The sequence below is a fragment of the Ciona robusta genome, chromosome 3 (genome assembly GCF_009617815.1).
Source record: "Ciona robusta chromosome 3, ASM961781v2".
NCBI lineage: Eukaryota > Metazoa > Chordata > Ascidiacea > Phlebobranchia > Cionidae > Ciona > Ciona robusta.
In genome coordinates this window covers 2,711,581-2,725,736 of record NC_143237.1, presented here as the reverse complement: position 1 = coordinate 2,725,736, position 14,156 = coordinate 2,711,581, and the positions used below count along the sequence as shown (strand labels likewise).

Genomic DNA, 14,156 nt, shown 5'->3' with positions numbered 1-14,156 from the left:
TCGCGCGGAAAACGACAGTCGTTATAACACGGGTGTGCACTTCGTGCCAGCTTAAGAGTTACCAAGTATATGTTACTTTGTAGGTTATTATTTTTTGGAGAGTTTTTTTTTTTGTATGGCTAATAATTTGGACAACCCATTAGTGACCACTGGGTTAGAGCAATTGCCGTTAAGTGTCTTGCCCAAGGACACATACGCCCACAATGGTAGCAGCGAGAAGCCTTGAATCCACTACCTCTAGCTGAAAATATATAAACACTGACCGTGTTCCTGCGCGGAGTTGGCTACGTCCCACTGCCAAGCTCTGCGTCTTCGACCCCAAAGCCCTTGTGGGTCTCTGGAGGCTTCGCACCAACCAACAACAAGGCGAAAATTGCAAGAGCGACGATAAGATACGTGTTCATCTTAAACGAAGGTAAAGTTAAACCTTTTAAATGCATGGCTGGATTTGTAGGATTAGAGCTTTACTAACTATGAGTTTGTTCAAATAGAAAACCGTCGCCATGACACAGTCGTTATAGGCGCTGCTTAAAATCAAGAATCTGAACGATTCGGTTATATAAAACTTTGATAATAACTTGTAACTTTGATAATAGCTCGTAAGTGGGCAAATTAGCAGTCGTGACGGGGATAGATAAGTTAATTCAATTTTAAGTAATACAGTTTAAAATGTATAGTGACTATATATTCAAGTGGGGAAGATGGGACAGCTTTTCATTCTATTTTCTTGTCCCATTCGGTCGTAAACAAAGAACATACAAAGAATTATAAAACCATATCCTCACGACTCCAATAGACCGTTGTTAATTGTTTAAAACACGATCAGGATATATGTATTAAAGGTGTCCCGTCTTCCGCCACCCTACTTTATGACGTCGATAGTAATTCGTAAGTTAACAAGAGGTGTATGAAACATATCACCCGTGTTATGACAGCTGTCGTCCTAGGATAAATAAGTTAATTCAAATCTAAGTAACGGAGTAATGTAAAGCAACTACAACAAGCATTTTGGTGAAAATAATTGTCGAGCTGAAAAATCTAAAACTCCAATGTATATACTAAAATAGGACTACAGTATTACCTTTCAAGGTTCGCGTTGTAGGAATAATAAGACGATAAAGCTTTAACGAGTATATGCATATATCGTGTTGTGAACTTTTTTCTTTCGCTACACAGCAGGCTACCCTGTCCCACACGCTAGCACGTTGGCATGTAGGCATACGCCCCGCACGTTTTTTATCGGAGGTTTTATTCTTTATCACCATTTTCCGCGATTGAATCCAAATAGCCGAACTAACCAGGCAGCGATGTGGTAGAATTAATATTGGCATCGTGTAGTAAATGAATCTTCATTACTATAAAATTTTAAAACTACAAAAGTTAAAAAAAAATATTCGGTTGGGGTAAAATTGTTCATGTTTACATTTTCTTTTATCGTCCCATTTGATAGTAAACAAAGAATACTTACGTGAATAATATAACCATATCCCCACGACTTCAAAAATAGCGTTGTTGTTTAAAAAAGATTAGGAAATACGGAATATTGTCTGCTAACGGTGGTATCCATTTTACCCCACAGTATTATAGTTTTACAGAACTTGTAAAACAAGAATTAAAAAAAAGAGAATAAGTAAAAACAGCATGGAAGTAAAACAACATAAGGAACATTGCACATTAAATTTAAAACTTCATGAAGAAACTAATTCAACTTGATGTCAATCTTGTCTTTAACCATAATGTTTTCACATCATTTGCAATCATAGGAATCAAACAAATTAATGCAAGAATTATCTGAAATAGAATTGAATGAATGTAACTCATTTATTCTCACGGAACGGAGCAACCACAGTCGTTGTAACACAGGTGTTCTGTTTCATACAACTTGTGTCTGCTGCCAAGTAACCACATATGCAACTTTTAAGGGATTTTTTTGATATAACGCTTATAATTTGGACAACCCATAGGAGACCACATATTAAACAGATATTGAAAAAAAAAACTAGAATGTATACAATACCCCGCATATATATATATAGGGTTTCACAATTTTGATAACGTGTTCTTTTAGCAAGACACGAATAATCATTTCAAACAGTCAGCTATATACTTGCAACCAAGCACAAGGTTTATGAAATAATGTTACAACTCCAAAACTTGCCTTGCCACACAATGTTAAAGGAAACATGCGAACCAAAAAACTTAAAAATATGGATAGAGATGCTCAAATGTGATCTAAAGGTACCACCAAAGTTTTAAAAATACAAAACAGCTCCTAAATTTTGATTTTTCGTTTGTATGTCCTTTTAATTATCTAGCTAACGAAACAAAAACATACTCACCATTATTATAAATGAATAAAACACCCAATCCCAACCCAAATTTGTTTGTATCACAGCAACAAGATATTGTCCAACTGCCGCAAAAATAGAGCTGGTGCCATCTAATATCCCAGTAACAGTTGCAAGTGCGTCAACATTCTGACCAACTGCAGGCTGCTTTCCAAGTTCCGCAGTAACAGCTGAGCTTATAATATTAGAAGCACCACCAACAAAGATTCCAATTAATGACATCAAAACACTGTTGATTGCCACATTATTTGGGGAGCCTAAAAAAATTAAAACGGTGTGTATGAAAATAGAGTACTGTAGAGTAAGATGGGACACCTTTAGCATATAATATCCAAATATCCAGATCTTTAAACAAAAAATATGTTTTTAAATAACAACGCTCCATGGGAGTTGTGAGTGCGCGGCTTTAAAATTCTTTAATTTTTTTTGTTTACTATTACTACCAAATAGGATAAAAAGTAGAATGAAAAGGTGTCCCATCCTCCCCAACCTATTATAATGACATATATAAAGAAACATCAATTTTTAACACTTTTCAGCTTCTTTTCATTCAATATTTTTTTTACATTTGTCATCTCTAAATTCAATTTTATAAAAACGGAAGAAAAGTTGTAGGAAACGCAAATGTTAAAAATCATAGTCATGTTTGAAACTGTGACAGATTCCCCCCTAAATGTTTAAGCAAAAATTTCAGTTTAAAATTAACCATGCATTTAATAAGTATATAGTTTACTTTTGCATGCATAACTTACGTTCATACCCCCACACAGTAAATGGAGCAACCACCAACATTCCCACCAATACAGGAGCTCGATTCTCAAATCTATCAGTTATTACTCCAAACACAATTCCACCTGAAAACAAACAAACCTATGATATTGCATTGATTTATTGGACGGAAGATGTTCTATTGCAAATTCAAGGTGAACATTGCAGTTAAATGCAACTTACTTTATCCTAGCAAAGAGAAAAAACAACGGTCCTTACTCGCTATAACACGAACGTTCTGTTTTATACACCTTGTGCTAGCTTATGAGTTACCACGTATGTTACTTTGTGGGTGATTATTTTTTCTGTATGGCTAAGAGTTTCTTTTTTAGTGGCCACTGGGTTGGAGAAATTGGTGTTAAATGTCTTGCTCAAAGACACATACACACACAACAATAGCAGCAGAGAGCCTTGAACCCACGTGCCACAGCGCTGGACAAGTTAAGTTAAGATAGGCAAGTAAAACAGTACGTGTATATATATCACATATCCTAAAACTAAATTTTTTTTACAAAGAGTTTATTCTTAATCTTGGATATTTTATCTCTTGCCTACATTTTTTTATTTTAAAGGGGAAATTTTTTTTCTAACAATGCATGGAACAACATGATAAAAACTGTTTGGCGAAAAATGCCAATAGTTGAAAATTAAAAAAAGTCTGGGGTAAAACATTATAGTTCTAGGCTCACCTATTATACCACCCACATCATACCATGTAGACACATCATCTGCCTTGCTGTCATCCCATTTAAAGTTGTTTGTAAGATAGTAAGGGAGCCAGAAGAAAAATGCGTAGTTGACAAGCTTGAGGCAGCCATAAGCAAGCGAATACTGAAACAAAAACAAAAATTTAATTATTATTTGTGACTATTATATATCATATGACTATTAGTTATGTTTTTGAATATTGTACAAAATTTGGGTAATTTTGTTAAAATGCAGATATATTTATAGTCATCAAACATAGGGTTCCTCATTGATTAATGTAGTGAATAGATTATACTTTGGCTCGGATTGTTTGTTATAGACACCTAACAGCAGGGTTAAAGCTTAAGATTTTATCTGGGGTAAAAATACATAACGTCACCTCTCTTTTAATACAACTTGTCTCCCTGGGTCCCCTTCAAAACATTTCAATAAAACAGACAAAATTGATATAATACACCTTTGCTGCTATTGCCTCTTTTTCACTTTTAAAAGTCTGACATCTATGCTTACTTGGCAAAAATCTTGAAAAATTGATAAAAAAAATATATTTTAAACTCTTCAAATTTTAAGAAGAAACTGTTGAAAAAGCTTACTGGTATAACACCGGGCAGAAGTATTGCACGAAAGAAACCAATTGGTTTTGTTTCATTCTCATTTTTATCACTGTCTTCCTCATTAACAGATGGATTACTCCCCACTACAAGTGGTTCGTCATCTGAAATAATCTCTCGAATCGATGCCACTATAATTTAAAAGGTTGGTAATTAATTTAATATGTTAATACAATAAGATATTATAGAAATTTGAATTTATTTATGATCACACACAAAAGCTCCTATTAGCAAATGAATTATTCTTAAGATAAAAAATAAATTTGTATCATTACACAACCAGCCAATCAACGACATCACGCAAAAAAAAGGAATTTTTACAATTTAAAAAAAACGAAGGAATGCATCAATGGTAACTAACACACGCTATGTAACTTAAATTGGAAACAAACTAAAACACACTCTGATCAAAACAAACATGTTTGAAAGTAAAATTTCCAGCAGCTATGTGGAGAAATAAAATAGTTTTGTCTGACATGTGACAATCTAAGTTAATCATTAAAATACCATAAACCTGCATATGCTTTGGCACAGTTAAGTATATTATAAACAAAAAATTATTATATATATATATGTATATATTATTAATGCACATAATTTTTATTCCTTTTGAGAACAAAGGCTTTTGGCTATTAAATAAATGAACTAAAATAACTGAACAAAAACTATACAACTAACCTGATTCATCTGGTTTGATTTCGGGTTCAATTTTATTTGGGTCACTCAAGCCAATTTCAGTTGGAGAGCTGACAAGTCCAAAGAAAACAATAAACCCTGTACAGAATAATGGGACAGATGTGACCAAAAAGGCTTGCTGGAAAAATAAAAGAAAAGAGGTGAGTTTTGGTTGAAATTAATGTGTCCTATTAAAAACTAAGTTACGAATATCACAATGACGAGGTCTTTGTTTTAGAATATTTAGTCATTTAACAATATTCTAAACTTTCTCAATCAAGGTGTAAAATAGGGTGTTTCAGATAAAAAATGAAAGTTTTGATAAAAAAATATATTGCGCCCCAAGCCGCATTGAAAATTCCACACTTATTATTTTATGGTTGCGCCAATAACGCATGGGTAGAAATATTAACGAGTGAACAATAATTGCTAGCGGCTTTGTAGTCTACTTCTTTTAACTTCTATTATCACAACACACCTCATAACCATAATCTATAACTTGAGAAGCAAGCAGAGTTCCGATTATATTGCCAACGGAAGCACAAGAACTCCATAAACCAAATACTAAACCACGGGACGATTTACCGAACCAGTTCCCCATCACAGCCACGACACTAGGCCATCCACAGGACTGAGCTAATCCATTTAGACCCCATATAACAATGTAAAACGCTTTGTTGTAAAAATGCACCCACTGGGTCAAAGTTCCGAATGTAAAAACCTAAAAATTAAAGCAGACTAGTTAATTCTTATTTGTTGACTATATTCACTGTTACAAATATGCAAAATAATTTTTAATGATTGTTTTATTGAGAAGTGGAGAACTTTTAGGGTCATGGCAAATTCAGATTTTTTTTAATTCGTTAGCACACCAATTTTTAGAACCGTATACAACACTTGTCAAATTTTTTTGATTTATTATTGTTAAACTAGTAATATTTTTACAGCACAACAGTTTAAAAGGATTACAGGTAATATAATATAATTTTTACAGCGCAATACACTAAAATGATGAATACAAGACACTCACCAGAATTCCTGACAACCACATGCCAACAGCTAACACTTTTCTCAACTCAAACCTAAACAGCGAAAACAGACAAGTGTAAGTCATTTTTTTAATAATAACAGAAGGAAATTTGTAAGAATGCAAATAATAAAAACTACTGTTTGGTTTAAAAATGTGACAATACACGTATAAAAAGTGATCAAGTTATTTGGTATTTTTTTATATTATATTGGTAAGGTCCTTCAAAAACCTAGGATTTAGGCCAGATTCAGCCCACTACACTACTTGGCCCACATGTTGGTATATGCAACATCACCTTTTTATATAAAGTTAAAATACGATACCTGTCGCCAATTATTCCACTGAAGTACAAGCCCTGTAGATAACAAACAGTAAGTAAGCAAACCAAACTACCCTATATATTTAATAAATTGTTGTGCTTCTTTTTAGTAGCTAGGTCAAAAATAGGAAGGAAATTCTTTAAAAGAATTAAAACACTCTGCTTAACCTCTTTGATTTTTTTTATATCATATGAGTTTGAAGTCCTTTTTACGTTTAAGACCCCTACTTATTTTTTCAACTGGGCCGTTGTGTATATATTAATAGTAGGTTGGGGTAAATTGGTTCTTGTTTCTGTTTTCTTTCATCCTCCAATTTAATAATGAATGAAAAATATTTACATAATTAAACAACTACGTTAGCAAAAAATCAGTGTTAATTGTGAAAAACTTGATTAACAAAGTATGAGATACTACATACTAACAGTATTCAACTTACAAAACAATACTGTATATTATGTTTATTCAAAACAACTGCTTCTGTTTTAAGTACTGCATAGCTTACCACAGCGTAACAGAACATGAAGACAGTATCAAGCAACCCTAAAAATGGTTTGGCATCGTCATAACTTTCGAACAAATTATGTGATGACCATGTCTGCATAAAATGCATTATTTTTGTGAATAAATCAGCAACCCAAAATTAAAAGACAATTAAACAGACTGCAGAAACATAGATTAAATATTTCTGCAAAGGTGGGCTCCAAAGACACGCCAGGTTTTAGTCCAGAATTGCCCCATCATCCAAACACAAGCCTTGTGGATATGACGCCATCATTACCATCCATGGTGAATGCATTTAACTTATTTATATTCTTATGTTATACACCTTGTATCTGCTTGTATGTAACTTTGTAGGGGATTTGATTTTCAATGTATTGTTTACAATTTAGACAACTATTAAGAAGGGACCAATGAGTTAAGGCACCTATATATACCGTCACATGTCAGAAACCCAAAAGCTTATACAGTAATAATTAATAAATATATACCAACTAAATAAGTGTAAATTGGTAATATGCACCTTGTTTGGCGATGGACACGGCCATGTTAAGTTGCATGGTGTGGGTGTCCATTCTTTTGATATATCATCTTTAACATTGCTAAAGGTTTTTCTTGTAGCATGAAACCAGACATAACTGAAATAATAAATTAGCTGAAGTGTTTTGGTTTTATTAAAATTAAAATATTTAACAAGAAAATTGTCATTACGCTGCATTTCAACACAACAGAAATCAAATTATAGATCCTATACCTATATGTATCAATGTAGGTTAAGAGGTGTACATATACATATTTTACATGTATAAAACCTATAAATAAATAAATAAATAAAGTAGTTTTGGCAAGAAAACTTCCGTATACCACATAGTTTGCAGTCGTTCGTCGTTTATGTTAATATGTATAAAAAGTACAATATATATGTTCTGCAATTAGGCAGGATTGCCAATTTCACCTACCAAAAGAATGTGAGGATAAATACAGCGACATGATGACTTGTTAGCATTATGTTTGTATTGTATTATGTTTATCTACATGATGGTATCTAATGCTGCAGGAATATAACGCACAAACATTACAAAATAAACGGGAATCAGCTGATATTGATTGAATCGTCGGGAAACTTCGCGAAGCTTCGCGCAATTTCGTGTTCTAAAAATAGGTGGCGCGCGTCAACGCTTCTCGAATATGCGCGAAGGTTCTCCATTTATCTTCGTGCGTATATAAGGAGACAGCTCACAGCAGACGGCATTCTATCTAGAAAAACGAAGCGAAACTTAAAGAAAGAAAACTTCTTAAAGAAGATATAATATTATTGTAAAGTTATTGTTACAATACTATAAAGATATTCAGAAGATTACAAGAATGTCAACAGCAGTAGGAATCGATCTGGGAACAACGTATTCATGCGTCGGCGTCTTCCGCCATGGCAAAGTCGAGATTATTGCCAACGACCAAGGTAATAGAACTACACCAAGCTATGTCGCATTCAACGAAACAGAAAGGTTGATCGGTGATGGGGCCAAAGACCAAGTTGCCAGAAATCCCGAAAATTCAATTTTTGACGCAAAGAGATTGATTGGAAGAAATTACAACGATCCAGCTGTACAGAAGGATAAAGAACACTGGCCTTTCAAGGTAGTAAATAAGAATGGAAAACCATTTCTTCAAGCGGAATATCAAGGCGACGTGAAGACGTTTTCGCCCGAGGAAATCAGTGCAATGGTTCTTACTAAGATGAAGGACACTGCGGAAGCATACCTCGGTGAAAATGTAAAGGACGCGGTTATAACAGTACCTGCTTACTTCAACGACTCACAACGACAAGCAACAAAAGACGCTGGCATCATCGCAGGACTGAACGTACTCAGAGTGATAAACGAACCCACAGCAGCGGCATTGGCGTACGGACTCGATAAGAACTTGGCTGGCGAGAAAAAGGTTTTAATTTTCGATCTTGGCGGCGGAACCTTCGATGTCTCTGTGCTCACCATCGACGAAGGATCAATTTTTGAAGTTCTTTCAACTGCTGGGGACACCCATCTTGGCGGAGAGGACTTCGATAACCGAATGGTGAAGCATTTCACTGAAGAGTTCAAGCGAAAACACAAAAAGGACATCTCAAAGAGTAACAGGGCAATTAGAAGATTACGGACGGCGTGCGAGCGAGCTAAGCGAGTCCTCTCAACCTCGACAGAAGCTGCTGTCGAGTTGGATTCTCTATACGAAGGAATTGATTTCTACAGTAAAATCTCAAGAGCAAGATTCGAAGAACTGTGCTCCGATCTCTTCCGTTCCTGTCTTGACCCTGTCGAAAAAGCTCTAAGAGATGCTAAGCTAGATAAAGCGAAGATCGATGAAGTTGTTCTTGTCGGAGGGTCAACCAGGATCCCGAGGGTGCAAAAGTTACTCAGTGATTTCTTCAACGGGAAGAATCTTAACAAATCAATCAACCCTGACGAAGCAGTTGCCTACGGTGCTGCGGTGCAGGCGGCAGTGCTTACAGGCAACTCCGGCGTGAAAGATGTATTGTTGGTCGACGTTGCACCTCTATCGTTGGGAATTGAGACAGCTGGCGAGATGATGACAAAGCTGGTGGAACGAAACACAAGAATCCCACACAATACTTCACAGGTGTTCACCACGTACGCTGATAATCAACCTGCCGTCACAATTCAAGTTTACGAAGGCGAACGAGCACAGACGAAACATAACAATCTGCTCGGAACATTTAACCTCACTGGGATAGCACCAGCACCAAGAGGTGTGCCAAAGATCAAAGTTTCGTTTGACATCGACGCAAATGGAATCTTGCAAGTCTCCGCCAAGAACGAAAGCACGGGAAAGGCGAACCAGATCACGATCAACAAAGGCCGCTTGTCGAAGGCAGATATAGAAACTATGCTGGCTGATGCTGAGAAATACAAAGAAGAAGACAATAAACAGATGGAAAGACACAAGGCCAAAAACGAACTGGAGTCCTACATGTACGGTTGCAAAAACGCTGCCGAAGAGGCCGGTGAAAAATTGTCTTCTGCGGATAAAGATCAAGTCACACAAATTTGTGACGACACGCAGAAATGGCTGGATGGAAATTCTCTTGCAGAAAAGGAAGAGTTTGAAGAGCGCCTAAATGAACTAAAAAAGGTTTGCTCGCCCTTAATGAGCAAGATTCACGCATCGGCTGAAGGGCACCAGCAGAATGGCCAAGGAAAACCTGACGGCCCAGTGATCGACGAAATGGACTAGATGGCTTAATCTCTTTTTTCTATTCTACTCAACTTTTGTTTGTACATATTCACACATTTAACTCAGATCCAACCGTTCACTATTTTTTCTATTCTACTTGACTTTGTTTGTATATATTTATATATAAAATTTCTGTCTTACCATTGAAACTTCTTTATCATGCAATATGTTTCCTGTAGTGTTCGTGTATTTTCAAATACATTATTTACCACAAACATTTAATGCTTTTTGAATAGCCATGACAAGATGAAAAACTTAGGAAGAAAGGCACCAAAATATTTGTATGACTAAAACAAAACAGTTGTTATGTAAAAGTACATAAAATATTTAATGAAAGACAGAATTAGATTTAAATTCCAGCAGATTTTATAAAATTTGTTACACACATCGCTTGGTTTAATAAGTATGAAATTTCTTTTCGGTCTTCTTCTTGCCTCTTAAGGATTCGTTCTAGTTTAGACTCTACCCCAGGTATTGAGGCAAGTGTGTCGGCATGAATTTTTAAAAACAGTCCGAAATAGGCTTGGATTGCCTCAAAATCGCGTCGAGAAATAAAAATTTCTTCAACGAAATCTAAAAAGATCTCAAGTAAAGCATTTGAACCACCACAAAAGGGGTCTAATGAGCGTAACGCAGTGTCTATGGCGGATGGACCTTGTTTTTTTAGGTATTCCAAAGCTGAGCTGTAATTTTCAATTGAACTGCAATTGTTTAAAATGGCTGCAAATTCTGAAAAGTTCTCGATAGATTTTAGTGATGTGATCTTCGAAGAATCGGTGTCTTTTACATCCGGATCAGTAATAAAGCTTGGGACGAGTGCAGAAGCTGTTGGGAGAAAGAATGGAGCAGATTTAGGGACTTTTGGGGCTTCTTTCGGCTTGTTTCTTTGCTTTATAACATCAAGTTGAAGAAGATTTGCCCATCGTGACTGAGGGAGACAAGCAAGGGTGATTAGATCACTTTCAAGTTGTTCACACTTTATGTCTTCATTTGCTTGCTTTTCTTCATCAGGAGTTTCCGCAACCTCTGAAACAGGGAGAGGAATTGTGAGGGGGAGATCCACCGCATCATCTGGCTCATAGTCCAATGGCAATGGCTGAAGTGAAATATGAGAATACAAAGATCTATTTGACCAAATATAAACACCAAGATCATCTACATGGGATGTTGCCAGCATGTCACAGTTGGGAGACAAAGTTAAACTGGTGACTGCATTATCAACGGCAAAGCAGTCTATAAGAGTAGCAGATGGTAAATCCCACGTTCTTACTGTGCAATCACTGGATGCAGTGATCAGCCATCTTGCATCACTGCTCCAACATAGATCATTAATCACACCAGTATGGTGAGTAAAGTTTCGTACAACTTTTCTTGTATCAATATCAACCACTTTGACGGAAAAATCATTACATGCAACCGCTACCATTCCACTGTCTCTGTGCAAGTTAATTTGCGAAGGAACACAATCCAACTCCAATTTATCCAGAATCGTGTTCTCCTTAAATCTCCAAAACTTAAAACATTTTTCGTTTCCAGCAGTCACAGTTATTTGGTTCAGAGCATCCACAGCCACCCCAATCACAGATGCAGAATGTGCTTTGTGTGCTTTGTCACCAGCAGTTTTCCCTAAACTTTTATCAACATAAGTGCCACGATGAATACCAGATTGTATGTTGTACATATCAAGGTGACCGGTGCTATATCCAATCAGAGTAAAATTCCCACAAGCTGTAAGCGCTACGCTTGTAACATGGTGATTTTTAAACGACACCAACTTCTTTTCACCTTTTCCAGCAGTTTTAAACCTGTCATGAAGGAACTTATGAGACCCCATGCGACTGCACTTGACGTTCCAACTTGTGGCAAGTGGGTGCCGGTAGTGAACAGCTACAAGTCCATCCCATTGACTTTCTCTTGCCCGTTCAACACAAAACTCAACTACAGGAGGCAGTTTCTTGTCATCAATTCGAATACCCTTCTTCTTTGCTTGTGCTCGATTCATTGAAGCTTGGCCGAAGTTTTTATCTTTACTGCTATGTACACATGAAAATAATCGAATTGTTGAGTCATAACCTGATGAAATAACAGATGTCTCATCGTGAAAACGAACTTTGACTGGGGGACCATAATGGCCCGATCTCTCCCTCAATAAACGCCCCATACCATCCTCTGTATCAAAGGCCCAGATTTTAATAGTATTATCCGCAGCATTTGTCACCATTAAAGGCTGTGATGGAATGAACGTCAAACCAGCAACACTAGCAGCATGAGCATTAGACATTAACCCTTTCAGGATCTTTTCCTCCAAATCCCACAAGCAAATATGACCCGATACTGTCCCAGTAGCCATAGTGCTTGAACCATCAGTCAAAAAGCTTATGCAAGTAACTGGTCCATAGTCTTGCATAAACTTCATTAAAACATCTCCAGTTTTTAAGTTAAGTAACAAGATATCACCTGTTTCTGTTCCCACCCCTATAATATCCACTGCAGAACTTTGCTCAAGGCATGTGATACGGGAGTCTTTCCAAGGTCCAAACTCATACAGCATTTTATTCCTTGAAACATTCCACAACTGCAACAATCCTTGCTTACTACCAAACAAAACCTTGTTCACATAAGTACTTGGATGAACCAAGGTAGTTATTTCAAACACGGATGATAAAAATTCTATGTTAAGATATTGTTCACCAGTTTGTACATGCCATATCTTGACACAATTTGACTTATCAACTGAAATGAGGTGCTTGCCTAAAGGATGTATCAAATGTACATCACTTGTGTGGCCTTCAAGTGTATATTTGATCTGAGTATTGTATTCAAATACTCTCACTACATTCTGACATCCAGTGTAAACAAGGAATGAATCAGCAGCAATACATTCAATATCTTGTGGGTGACTGTTGCTAACGTAACATATTCCCAATTTTGAGCAGTTGTAGGTGTGGAAAACTTTCCCAACAGGTACAATCACATAGAAGTCATTCAATCTTCTGTGTAGTCGTATAACATGTCCAATATGAGAAGAATGTAATCCTAAGGCTTTAAAACCCTCGAATATTTTGGATTGATTTCCCATATTACATTTGAAAAACACCTGAAACATAGAATTGTTTCATCATAATCTAGATGACCAAGGCGAAAGCATAAATATAGAAAAAATGGGGTAGTATAAGGAACAATCTATTATGACGCTACAGATTTGCCAATACGTTACGAGCTACAGAGGAGGATTCTTTACTAGCACCTACATTTTTTGCTGCCCAACATATTTTCATAAATTTACTACAGTTTAAAACAGTAGCAAGTTTAACACGTAGTGCCGTAGATGTTTACTGTAATTGCATTGCCATGTGCGATTTTGGTACACAGTAAATCGGATGATCGGAAGGTCGATTAGGTAAAAGCTTGTTGTTTTGGGTTTAAAAAGGAAACTAAAAGGGAAAGGAATGTATTTCTGGGTAATTAGGTATCTATGGTAATATCAAATTTAATATATTTCTAAAAAGCGTTAATCGTTAGTCATAATTGGTCGACTTGAGTGTCAAACGGAAATACACAGGGGATTATAAACTTGAATTTTACTTATGGCGCGAATATACCACACCGAAAACAGAAGTTGGATAAAAGAGCTGAAATAGAAAATGGATTATTGAAGTATATTAAGTCAAAGATAGCATATTGTCATGATCGTGGTTATTATTTTGCATAAGTCTTATACCTTACTTTAATAAAATGGTTTATAATTTCTTTTCTAAAGGTATAGGGTGAAATAATTGAGCTTTTTGAACAGTACATAAGGTGATGCAGAACATAAACATTTCACAAAGTGAGTTTATAGATGACTACTCTAATACAGTATATCTCAATAGTTGCTAAACCCCAAATTGCATTTGGCTAGTAACCAAACCTTTGTTTAAATGTTCTAAACCCTACATTTTTTAGTTTT

The 14,156-nt window shown here is 36.0% G+C and overlaps 3 protein-coding genes and 1 long non-coding RNA gene across 5 annotated transcripts; 2 read left to right on the top strand and 2 right to left on the bottom strand.

Moving 5' to 3' along the window:
• Positions 1-1,310: 1,310 nt before the first annotated feature.
• On the bottom strand, positions 1,311-8,111 carry LOC149737671 (sugar phosphate exchanger 3-like). 2 transcript variants are annotated; one of them, XM_089873556.1, is made up of 12 exons: positions 7,918-8,111; positions 7,482-7,596; positions 6,963-7,055; positions 6,464-6,495; positions 6,141-6,192; positions 5,589-5,831; positions 5,114-5,249; positions 4,418-4,566; positions 3,806-3,947; positions 3,101-3,202; positions 2,340-2,605; positions 1,311-1,791 (listed from the first exon to the last, which is right to left on the bottom strand). In XM_089873556.1, the coding sequence occupies exons 1-12, from the start codon at positions 7,962-7,964 to the stop codon at positions 1,705-1,707; spliced, it is 1,464 nt and encodes a 487-aa protein (XP_089729682.1). In that variant the 5' UTR covers positions 7,965-8,111; the 3' UTR covers positions 1,311-1,704. The 2 variants fall into 2 exon arrangements, with proteins under 2 accessions (XP_089729682.1, XP_089729683.1); XM_089873557.1 differs by lacking the exon at positions 6,963-7,055.
• LOC149737672 (uncharacterized) lies at positions 5,137-7,597 on the top strand. Its single transcript, XR_016384520.1, has 2 exons — positions 5,137-5,271; positions 6,105-7,597. It is a non-coding gene; the product is annotated as an uncharacterized LOC149737672 (long non-coding RNA).
• Positions 8,112-8,185: 74 nt separating the features above from the next.
• Positions 8,186-10,424, top strand: LOC149737670 (heat shock protein 70 B2-like). The gene has a single exon (XM_089873555.1). The coding sequence runs from the start codon at positions 8,324-8,326 to the stop codon at positions 10,205-10,207; it is 1,884 nt and encodes a 627-aa protein (XP_089729681.1). The 5' UTR covers positions 8,186-8,323; the 3' UTR covers positions 10,208-10,424.
• On the bottom strand, positions 10,377-13,479 carry LOC149737669 (WD repeat-containing protein 36-like). Its single transcript, XM_089873545.1, has 2 exons — positions 13,459-13,479; positions 10,377-13,304 (listed from the first exon to the last, which is right to left on the bottom strand). Exon 2 carries the CDS (start codon positions 13,284-13,286, stop codon positions 10,557-10,559), a length of 2,730 nt encoding a protein of 909 aa, XP_089729671.1. The 5' UTR covers positions 13,287-13,304; positions 13,459-13,479; the 3' UTR covers positions 10,377-10,556.
• Positions 13,480-14,156: the final 677 nt, after the last annotated feature.